The following is a 12,928-nucleotide window of genomic DNA, read 5'->3' as shown; positions in this document are numbered from 1 at the left end:
CACATTGACCTTCAACATTCAAGTGGACGTGATCGTGTCTTCCCACATGATATAGATTTTGATAGAAATATTTCAAAGAAAACATTGTATCAATGTCCTAAAAATTTCTTCAATGTAGTTATCCTAAAATATGAGAGGCACATTCCTGGAGGACGAGAGAAAAGAAAAGTGATTAACTATTGACCCATTTCTGTAGCATTTAATCACCAACTGATAATCGGAACAGCTGAAGCGATGAGTATTTCATCTTTAGTTTCACTTCAGATGAAAAAGTGTTGCATATTGAACAGGTGACCAGGAACATTCTCGATAGATAATATCATCAGCAAGTTTTACCAGACATTACAACAGCCACAGGAAAGCAGTACCATTTAAGATAAAGATAATCGATAAATCGAAGACACAAAAAGGATATGATCCATAAAAAGGAGCAGCTGTGGGATATTTCGGTTAGATAGTTATTAGTGAGGGCTGCCCAGGCACGGTCGCCAGCAGGTGACTGTGGAACTTGACACATCATCCCCGACACATCACGTGACGTTCCCTACCCTCCAGAACAAGTGGTAGTCCCCTTAGATGTCACACGTCACTGGTGGCTGTATCTTGCTTATCATATATATGTTGTTAGCTGTTGATATAGGATTCAGTACAGTGAACTATTGTTACAGGATCTTATACAGTGAACTATTGTGACAGGATCTTATACAGTCATCTTTTATTGTAGGCTCTCATACAGTGAACTATTGTTACAGGATCTTATACAGTCATCTTTTATTGTAGGCTCTAATACAGTGAACTATTGTTACAGGATCTTATACAGTCATCTTTTATTGTAGGCTCTAATACAGTGAACTATTGTTACAGGATCTTATACAGTCATCTTTTATTGTAGGCTCTAATACAGTGAACTATTGTTACAGGCTTTGATACAATCGGCCCTGGATGGGTTCAACGTGACCATCATGGCCTACGGACAGACGGGGTCGGGCAAGACCTACACCATGTTGGGCACAGAGTCCAACCCGGGCATCGCTCCGAGGGCCTTCCAGCGACTCTTCCAACTGGTGAATAGTAACAGGGCGAGGTATAACGTCCACGTGTCAACCTATATGATGGAACTCTACAACGACAAGCTCATTGACCTTCTCAAACCTGTGACTAGTGTCGAGGTGAGGCGTAGGTTCCACTGGTAAGAGCTGCGAGTCACAATGGTAGTCGAGGATGAAAATTAATGTGTCTGATATGTGTGTCTGGTGACGTGTACTGTACAGCACTGGATATTACTTATTTACACACACCTTCATGATTTCATGAGGTTTTCCTCGTCTGTGAAGGGCCTTTGACGGATTCTGTATGGCCGATGTACAGTACTATTTGACTGTGTGTACGTGTGTGTGTGTGTGTGTGTGTGTGTGTGTGTGTGTGTGTGTGTGTGTGTGTGTGTGTGTATGTTTGTGTGTGTGTGTGTGTGTGTGTGTGTGTGTGTGTGTGTGTGTGCGTGTGTGTGTGTGTGTGTGTGTGTGTGTGTGTGTGTGTGTCTGTGTGTGTGTGTGTTTGTGTGTGTGTGTGTGTGTGTGTGTGTGTGTGTGTGTGTCTGTGTGTGTGTGTGTCTGTGTGTGTGTGTGTCTGTGTGTGTGTGTGTCTGTGTGTGTGTGTGTGTGTGCAAAACCATGGCCGCAAGATAATTTTTCTCATCAGGAAGACCATTAAAGACACGTTCGTTTTTCCAACCCACCCTTAACAGTTAAATACATTCTTGAAATGTGTTCCGTCTCTCCTCTCGCCTCCATAAGTGTGCACGAATGTGAAAGTGCATTTAATATAGATAGGTGGTGAGGATTTAGTTTCCATACTCGAGAAGTACTTTACCTGAGATTCTCCTTTTATTTCCCAGAGTGATCGTCTAGAAATCAAGAGGGACAAGAAAGGCAGCGTACATGTCCAAGGGGCGACTGTGCGAAACGTGTCGTCCGCCAATGACTTGACTCGGGCGTTTGAGGAGGGACTGACCAACCGTCACACAGCTTCCACCAACATGAACGTCGAGAGTTCACGGTCACATCTGCTGATTGTTATATGTCTCAATGTTATATCCAAACAGACGGGATCCGTTCTTAAGGGAAAGGTACAATGGCCATTCCTTATACTAGAAACAAAAGAACTATAATAACAATGATAATATACATAGACTCACACATAATTATATATATTTTTATTGGTTTATTTTGATTTGTCGCTGTCTTCCGCGTTAGTGAGGTAGCGTAAGGAAACAGACGAAAGAATGGCCCAACCCACCCACATGCACATGTATATACATACACGTCCACACACGCAAATATACATACCTATACATCTCAAGGTACACACACACATATATATATATATATATATATATATATATATATATATATATATATATATATATATATATATATATATATATATATATATATATATATATATATATATATATATATATATATGTATATATATATATATATATATATATATATATATATATATATATATATATATATATATATATATATATATATATATATATATATATATATATATATATATCTTTCTTTTTCTTTCAAACTATTCGCCATTTCCCGCATTAGCGAGGTAGCGTTAAGAACAGAGGCCTGGGCCTTTGAGGGAATACCCTCACCTGGCCCAATTCTCTGTTCCTTCTTTTGGAAAATTTAAAAAAATGAGAGGGGAGGATTTCCAGCCCCCCGCTCCCTCCCCTTTTAGTCGCCTTCTACGACACACAGGGAATACGTGGGAAGTATTCTTTCTCCCCTATCCCCAGGGAAAATATATATATATATATATATATATATATATATATATATATATATATATATATATATATGTACATAATTCATACTGTCTGCCTTTATTCATTCCCATCGCCACCACGCCACACATGGAATAAAATCCCCCTCCCCCCTCATGTGTGCGAGGTAGCGCTAGAAAAAGACAAAAAAGGCCCCATTCGTTCACACTCCGTCTCTAGCTGTCATGTAATAATGCACCTAAGCCACAGCTCCCTTTCCACATCCAGGCTCCACAGAACTTTCCATGGTTTACCCCAGACGCTTCACATGCCCTAGTTCAATCCATTGACAGCACGTCGACCTCGGTATACCACATCGTTCCAATTCACTCCATTCCTTGCACGCCTTTCACCCTCCTGCATATTCAGGCCCCAATCACTCAAAATCTTTTTCACTCCATCTTTCCACCGCCGATGTGGCCTCCCACTTCTCCTCGTTCCCTCCACCTCTGACACATATATCCTCTTGGTCAATCTTTCCTCAATCATTCTCTCCATGTGACCGAACCATTTCAAAACACCCTCATCTGCTCTCTCAACCACACTCTTTTTATTTCGACAAATCTCTCTTACCCATACATTACTTACTCGATAAAACCACCTCACACCACATATTGTCCTCAAACATCTCATTTCCAGCGCATCCACTCTCCTGCGCACAACTCTATCCATAGCCCACGCCTCGCAACCATACAACATTGTTGGAATCACTATTCCTTCAAACATACACATTTTTGCTTTCCGAGATAATGTTCTCGACCTCCAAACATTCTTCAAGGCTCCCAGGATTTTCGCCCCCTCCCCCACCCTATGATTCACTTCCGCTTCCATGGTTCCATCCGATGCCAGATTCACTCACAGATATGTAAAACTCTTTACTTCCTCCAGTTTTTCTCAATTAAAACTTACATCCCAATTGACTTGACCCTCAACTCTACTGTAACTAATAACCTTGCGCTTATTCACATTTACTCTTAACTTTCTTCTTTCACATACTTTACCAAACTCAGTCACCAGCTACTGCAGTTTCTCACATGAATCAGCCACCAGCGATGTATCATCAGCGAACAACAACCGACGCACTTCCCAAGCTCTCTCATCTACAACAGACTGCATACTTGCCCCTCTTTCCAAAACTCTTGCATTGACCTTCCTAACAACCCCATCCATAAACAAATTAAACAACCATGGAGACATCACACACCCCTACCGCAAACCTACATTCACTGAGAACCAATCACTTTCCTCTCTTCCTACACGTACACATACCTTACATCCTAGAAAAAACCTTTCACTACTTCTAACAACTTGCCTCCCACACCATATATTCTTAATACCTTCCACAGAGCATCTCTATCAACTCTATCATATGCCTTCTCCAGATCCATAAATGCTACGTACAAATCCACTTCCTTTTCTAAGTATTTCTCACCTACATTCTTCAAAGCAAACACCTGATCCACACATCCTCTACCACTTCGAAAACCACACTGCTCTTCCCCAATCTGATGCTCAGTACATGCCTTCACCCTCTCAATCAACACCCTCCCATATAGTTTACAAGGAATACTCAAAAAACTTATACCTCTGTAATTTGAGCACTCACTCTTATAACCTTTGCCTTTGTACAATGGCACTATGCTAGCATTCCGCCAATCCTCAGGCACCTCACCATCAATCATACATACATGAAATAACCTTACCAACCAGTCAAATATACAATCACCCGATTTTTTAATAAAGTCCGCTGCAATACCATCCAAACCTGCTGCCTTGCCGGCTTTCATCATCCGTAAAGCTTTTACTACCTCCTCTCTATTTACCAAATCATTTTACCTAACCCTCTCACTTTGCACACCACCTCGACCAAAGCACCCTATATCTGCCACTCTATCATCAAACACATTCAACAAACCTTCAAAATACTCACTCCATCTACTTCTCATATCACCACTACCTGTTATCACCTCCCCATTTGCCCCCTTCACTGAAGTTCCCATTTGCTCCCTTGTCTTACGCACTTTATTTACCTCCTTCCAGAACATCTTTTTATTCTCCCTAACATTTAATGATACTCTCTCACCCCAACTCTCATTTGCCCTCTTTTTCACATATTGCACATTTTTCTTGACCTCCTGCCTCTTTCTTTTATACATCTCCCACTCATTTGCATTTTTTCCCTGCAAAAATCGTCCGAATGCCTCTCTCTTCTCTTTCACTAATAATCTTTATTATTCATCCCACCACTCACTACCCTTTCTAATCAACCCACCTCCTACGCTTCTCATGCCACAAGCATAAATATATATATATATATATATATATATATATATATATATATATATATATATATATATATATATATATATATATATATATATATATATATATATATATATATATATATATATATATATATATATATATATATATATATATATATATATATATATATATATATATATATATATATATATATATATATATATATATATATATATATATATATATATATATATATATATATATATACATATATATATATATATATATATATATATATATATATATATATATATATATAATATATATATATATATATATATATATATATATATATATATATATATATATATATATATATATATATATATATATATATATATATTATATATATATATATTTATATATATATATATATATATATATATATAATATATAATATATATATATATATATATATATATACTATATATATATATATATATATATATAAAATATATATATATAATATATATATATATATATATATATATATATATATATATATATATATATATATATATATATATATATACTATCCCTGGGATAGGGGAGAAAGAATACTTCCCACGTATTCCCTGCGTGTCGTAGAAGGCGACTAAAAGGGGAGGGAGCGGGGGGCTGGAAATCCTCCCCTCTCAATTTTTTTTTAATTTTCCAAAAGAAGGAACAGAGAAGGGGGCCAGGTGAGGATATTCCCTCAGTGGCCCAGTTCTCTGTTCTTAACGCTACCTCGCTAACGCGGGAAATGGCGAATAGTTTGAAAAAAAAAAAAAAAAATATATATATATATATATATATATATATATATATATATATATATATATATATATATATATATATATATATATATATATATATATATATATATATATATATGCCACCTTTCTCTTGACCTCATGTCTCTTTCTTTCATACATCTCCCCCTCAATTGCATTTTTTCCCTGCAAAAATCGTCCAAAGGCCTCTCTCTTTATTTCACTAATAATCTTACTTCTTCATTCCACCACTCACTACCCTTTCTAATCAACCCAACTCCCACGCTTCTCATGCCACAAGCATCTTTTGCGCAATCCATCACTGATTCCCTAAATACATCCCATTCTTCCCCCACTCCCCTTACTTCCATTGTCCTCACCTTTTTCCATTCTGTACTCAGTCTCTCCTGGTACTTCCTCATACAAATCTCCTTCCCAAGCTCACTTACTCTCACCACCCTCTTCACCTCAACATTTACTCTTCTTTTCTGAAAACCCATACAAATCTTCATCTTAACCTCCACAAGATAATGATCAGACATCCCTCCAGTTGCACCTCTCTTTCTCTCTTTCGCGCGCCTATCAATTAACATGTAATCCAATACGCTCTCTGGCCATCTCTCCTACTTACATACGTATACTTATGTATATCTCTCTTTTTAAACCAGGTATTCCCAATCACCAGTCCCTTTTCGGCACATAAATCTACAAGCTCTTAACCATTTCCATTTACAACACTGAACACCCCATGTATACCAATTATTCCATCAACTGCCACATTACTCACCTTTGCATTCAAATCACCCATCACTATAACCCGGTCTTGTGCATCAAAACCACTAACACACTCATTAAGCTGTTCCCAAAACACTTGCCTCTCATGATCTATCTATCTATCTATCTATCTATCTATCTATCTATATATATATATATATATATATATATATATATATATATATATATATATATATATATATATATATATATATATATATATATATATATATATATATATATAAATATATATATATATATATATATATATATATATATATATATATATATATATATATATATATCTTTCTTTCTTTCATACTATTCGCCATTTCCCGCATTAGCGAGGTAGCGTTGAGAACAGAGGACTAGGCCCTTGAGGGAATATCCTCACCTGGGCCCCTTCTCTGTTCCCTCTTTTGGAAAAAAAAAAAAAAAAAAAAAAAAAAAAAAAAAAAAAGTGAGAGGGGAGGATTTCCAGCCCCCCGCTCCCTCCCCTTTTAGTCGCCTTCTACGACACGCAGGGAATACGTGGGAAGTATTCTTTCTCCCCTATCCCCAGGGATAATATATATATATATATATATATATATATATATATATATATATATATATATATATATATATCCATCACTGATTCCCTAAATACATCCCATTCCTCCCCCGCTCCCCTTACTTCCATTGTTCTCACCTTTTTCCATTCTGTACTCAGTCTCTCCTGGTACTTCCTCACACAAGTCTCCTTCCCAAGCTCACTTACTCTCACCACCCTCTTCACCCCAACATTCACTCTTGTTTTCTGAAAACCCATACAAATCTTCACCTTAGCCTCCACAAGATAATGATCAGACATCCCTCCAGTTGCACCTCTCAGCACATTAACATCCAAAAGTCTCTCTTTCTCGCGCCTGTCAATAACGCTCTCTGGCCATCTCTCCTACTTACATAAGTATACTTATGTATATCTCGCTTTTTAAACCACGTATTCCCAATCATCAGTCCTTTTTCAGCACATAAATCTACAAGCTCTTCACCATTTACATTTACAACACTGAACACCCCATGTATACCAATTATTCCCTCAACTGCCACATTACTCACCTTTGCATTCAAATCACCCATCACTATAACCCGGTCTCGTGCATCAAAACCACTAACACACTCATTCAGCTGCTCCCAAAACACTTGCCTCTCATGATCTTTCTTCTCATGCCCAGGTGCATATGCACCAATAATCACCCATCTCTCTCCATCAACTTTCAGTTTTACCCATATTAATCGAGAATTTACTTTCTTACATTCTATCACGTACTCCCACAACTCCTGTTTCAGGAGTACTGCTACTCCTTCCCTTGCTCTTGTCCTCTCACTAACCCCTGACTTTACTCCCAAGACATTCCCAAACCACTCTTCCCCTTCACCCTTGAGCTTCGTTTCACTCAGAGCCAAAACATCCAGGTTCCTTTCCTCAAACATACTACCTACCTCTCCTCTTTTCACATCTTGGTTACATCCACACACATTTAGGCACTCCAATCTGAGCCTTCGAGGAGTATGAGCACTCCCCGCGTGACTCCTTCTTCTGTTTCCCATTTTAGAAAGTTAAAAAAATACAAGGAGGGGAGGATTTCTGGCCCCCCGCTCCCGTCCCCTCTAGTCGCTTTCTACGACACGCGAGGAATGCGTGGGAAGTATTCTTTCACCCATATCCCCAGGGATAATATACATATATATATATATACACATACACACACATACACGCACACACGCACATACACACACACACACACATACATATATATATACATATGAAAAATGTAAGAAACAATTTAGAAAACTGAAACTTCTAGCTTGAAATGAAGAGAAAAAATGAATGTCACATAATGGTTCAACCTCTGGTTATGGAAAAAGGAAATGTATAATTTATTTACACAAAAGTCAATAGTAGTTCTCATCAATTTAACCACTGTATCAATAAGCTTCAATGTCTAAGCAACATTTTTTCCAATTTCACTATTTTCTTGTCAAAGCAAAAGATGCTTGTGGCATGAGAAGAGTGGGAGGTGGGTTGATTAGAAAGGGTAGTGAGTGGTGGGATGAAGAAGTAAGAGTATTAGTGAAAGAGAAGAGAGAGGCATTTGGACGATTTTTGCAGGGAAAAAATGCAGTTGAGTGGGAGACGTATAAAAGAAAGAGACAGGAGGTCAAGAGAAAGGTGCAAGAGGTGAAAAAAAGAGCAAATGAGAGTTGGGGTGAGAGAGTATCATTAAATTTTAGGGAGAATAAAAAGATGTTCTGGAAGGAGGTAAATAAAGTGCGTAAGACAAGGGAGGAAATGGGAACTTCAGTGAATGGCGCAAATGGGGAGGTGATAACAAGTAGTGGTGATGTGAGAAGGAGATGGAGTGAGTATTTTGAAGGTTTGTTGAATGTGTTTGATAATAGAGTGGCAGATATAGGGTGTTTTGGTCGAGATGGTGTGCAAAGTGAGAGGATTAGGGAAAATGATTTGGTAAACAGAGAAGAGGTAGTAAAACCTTTGCGGAAGATGAAAGCCGGCAAGGCAGCAGGTTTGGATGGTATTGCAGTGGAATTTATTAAAAAAGGGGGTGACTGTATTGTTGACTGGTTGGTAAGGTTATTTAATGTATGTATGACTCACGGTGAGGTGCCTGAGGATTGGCGGAATGCGTGCATAGTGCCATTGTACAAAGGCAAAGGGGATAAGAGTGAGTGCTCAAATTACAGAGGTATAAGTTTGTTGAGTATTCCTGGTAAATCATATGGGAGGGTATTGATTGAGAGGGTGAAGGCATGTACAGAGCATCAGATTGGGGAAGAGCAGTGTGGTTTCAGAAGTGGTAGAGGATGTGTGGATCAGGTGTTTGCTTTGAAGAATGTATGCGAGAAATACTTAGAAAAGCAAATGGATTTGTATGTAGCATTTATGGATCTGGAGAAGGCATATGATAGAGTTGATAGAGATGCTCTGTGGAAGGTATTAAGAATATATGGTGTGGGAGGCAAGTTGTTAGAAGCAGTGAAAAGTTTTTATCGAGGATGTAAGGCATGTGTACGTGTAGGAAGAGAGGAAAGTGATTGGTTCTCAGTAAATGTAGGTTTGCGGCAGGGGTGTGTGATGTCTCCATGGTTGTTTAATTTGTTTATGGATGGGGTTGTTAGGGAGGTGAATGCAAGAGTTTTGGAAAGAGGGGCAAGTATGAAGTCTGTTGGGGATGAGAGAGCTTGGGAAGTGAGTCAGTTGTTGTTCGCTGATGATACAGCGCTGGTGGCTGATCCATGTGAGAAACTGCAGAAGCTGGTGACTGAGTTTGGTAAAGTGTGTGAAAGAAGAAAGTTAGGAGTGAATGTGAATAAGAGCAACGTTATTAGGTACAGTAGGGTTGAGGTTCAAGTCAATTGGGAGGTGAGTTTGAATGGAGAAAAACTGGAGGAAGTGAAGTGTTTTAGATATCTGGGAGTGTATCTGGCAGCGGATGGAACCATGGAAGCGGAAGTGGATCATAGGGTGGGGGAGGGGGCGAAAATTCTGGGAGCCTTGAAGAATATGTGGAAGTCGAGAACATTATCTCGGAAAGCAAAAATGGGTATGTTTGAAGGAATAGTGGTTCCAACAATGTTGTATGGTTGCGAGGCGTGGGCTATGGATAGAGTTGTGCGCAGGAGGATGGATGTGCTGGAAATGAGATGTTTGAGGACAATGTGTGGTGTGAGGTGGTTTGATCGAGTAAGTAACGTAAGGGTAAGAGAGATGTGTGGAAATTAAAAGAGCGTGGTTGAGAGAGCAGAAGAGGGTGTTTTGAAATGGTTTGGGCACATGGAGAGAATGAGTGAGGAAAGATTGACCAAGAGGATATATGTGTCGGAGGTGGAGGGAATGAGGAGAAGAGGGAGACCTAATTGGAGGTGGAAAGATGGAGTGAAAAAGATTTTGTGTGATCGGGGCCTGAACATGCAGGAGGGTGAAAGGAGGGCAAGGAATAGAGTGAATGCGAGGGATGTGGTATACGGGGTTGACGTGCTGTCAGTGGATTGAATCGGGGCATGTGAAGCGTCTGGGGTAAACCATGGAAAGCTGTGTAGGTATGTATATTTGCGTGTGTGGACGTATGTATATACATGTGTATGGGGGTGGTTTGGGCCATTTCTTTCGTCTGTTTCCTTGCGCTACCTCGCAAACGCGGGAGACAGCGACAAAAAAAAAAAATATATATATAAACAGAGAAGAGGCAGCAAAAGGTTTGCGGAAGATGAAAGCCGACAAGGCAGCAGGTTTGGATGGTATTGCAGTGGAATTTATTAAAATATGGGGTGAATGTGTTGTTGACTGGTTGGTAAGGTTATTTAATGTATGTATGACTCATAGTGGGATGCCTGAGGATTGTCGGAATGCGTGCATAGTGCCATTGTAGAAAGGCAAAGTGGATAGGGGTGAGTGCTCAAATTAAAGAGGCATAAGTTTGTTGAGTATTCCTGGGAAATTATATGGGAAGGTATTGATTGAGAGGGTGAATGCATGTACAGACCATCAGATTGGAGAAGAGCTGTTTGGTTTGAGAAGTGGTAGAGGATGTCTGGATCAGGTGTTTCCTTTGAAGAATATGTACGAGGAATACTTATATAAGGAAATGGATATTTATGTAGGGAAGAGGTTGTCATTTCATGTGTGGCTGGATGGTGCCGAAAATGAATAAATGCAGCAAGTGTGAAGTATGTACATGTGTATATATGTATATGTCTGTGTATGTTTATATATGTATTCGTTGAAATGTTTTGGTATGTAGCTGTGCGTGCGTGGACATATATGTATACACATGAGTATGTTGTTGGGTTGGACCGTTCATTCGTCTGTTTCCTTGCGCTACCTCGATAACGCGGGAGACAGCGACAAAATATAATTGATAGATTAATAATAATGATATATATATATATATATATGTATATTTTTTTTTTTTTTTTTTTTTTTTTGCCGCTGTCTCCCGCGTTTGCGAGGTAGCGCAAGGAAACAGAAGAAAGAATTGCCCAACACACCCACATACACATGTATATACATATATGTCCACGCACGCACAGCTACATACAAATACATTTCAACGAATACATATATAAACATATACAGACATATACATATATACACACACACATATATATATATATATATATATATATATATATATATATATATATATATATATATATATATATATATATATATATATATATATATATATATATATATATAAACACAGACATATACATATATACACCTGTACATAATTCATACCGTCTGCCCTTATTCATTCCCATCGCCACCACGCCACACATGAAATGACAACCCCGTTCCCCCTCATGTGTGCGAAGTAGCGCTAGGAAAAGACAACAAAGGCCCCATTCGTTCACGCTCAGTCTCTAGCTGTCATGTATAATGCACCGAAACCACAGCTCCCTTTCTACATCCAGACACCACAGAACTTTGCATGGTTTACTCCAGACGCTTCACACGCCCTGGTTCAATCCTTTGACAGCACGTCGACCCCGGTATACCACATCGTTCCAATTTACTCTATTCCTTGTATGCCTTTCCCCCTCCTGCATGTTCAGGCCCCGATCACTCAAAATCCTTTTCACTCCATCTTCCCACCTCCAATTTGGTCTCCCACTTCTCCTCGTTCCTTCTACCTCTGACACATATATCCTCCTCGTCAATCTTTCCTCACTCATTCTCTCCATGTGACCAAAGCATTTTAAAACACCCTCTTCTGATCTCTCAACCACACTCTTTTTATTACCACACATCTCTCTTACCCTATTATTACTTACTCGATCAAAACACTTCACACCACATATTGTCCTCAAACATCTCATTTCCAGCACATCCACCCTTCTTCGCACAACTCTATCTATATCTCACGCCTCGCAGCCATATAACATTATTGGAACCACAATTCCATCAAACATACCTTTTTTGCTTTCCAAGATAATGTTCTCGACTTCCACACATTCTTCAACGCTCCCAGGACTTTCGTCCCCTCCCCGACCCTATGATTCACTTCCGCTTCCATGGTTCCATCCACTGCCAAATCCATTCCCAGATATCTAAAACACTTCACTTTCTCCAGTTTTTCCCCATTCAAACTTACCTCCCAAATGACTTGTCCCTCAACCCTACTCTACCTAATACTGAGAACCAATCACTTTCCTCTCTTCC

At 38.8% G+C, this 12,928-nt stretch overlaps 1 protein-coding gene across 1 annotated transcript in view; it reads left to right on the top strand.

The window, feature by feature from the left end:
- LOC139755697 (uncharacterized) overlaps positions 1-12,928 on the top strand; it is a 705,696-nt gene that overhangs the window by 658,029 nt on the left and 34,739 nt on the right. Inside the window, exons 14-15 of the mRNA XM_071674343.1 lie at positions 921-1,169; positions 1,895-2,125. Coding sequence (XP_071530444.1) covers positions 921-1,169; positions 1,895-2,125 — 480 coding nt within the window. The remainder of the gene's footprint in view (positions 1-920; positions 1,170-1,894; positions 2,126-12,928) is intronic.

The sequence above is a fragment of the Panulirus ornatus genome, chromosome 19 (genome assembly GCF_036320965.1).
Source record: "Panulirus ornatus isolate Po-2019 chromosome 19, ASM3632096v1, whole genome shotgun sequence".
Classification (NCBI taxonomy): domain Eukaryota; kingdom Metazoa; phylum Arthropoda; class Malacostraca; order Decapoda; family Palinuridae; genus Panulirus; species Panulirus ornatus.
This window is presented reverse-complemented; position numbering and strand designations above follow the sequence as displayed.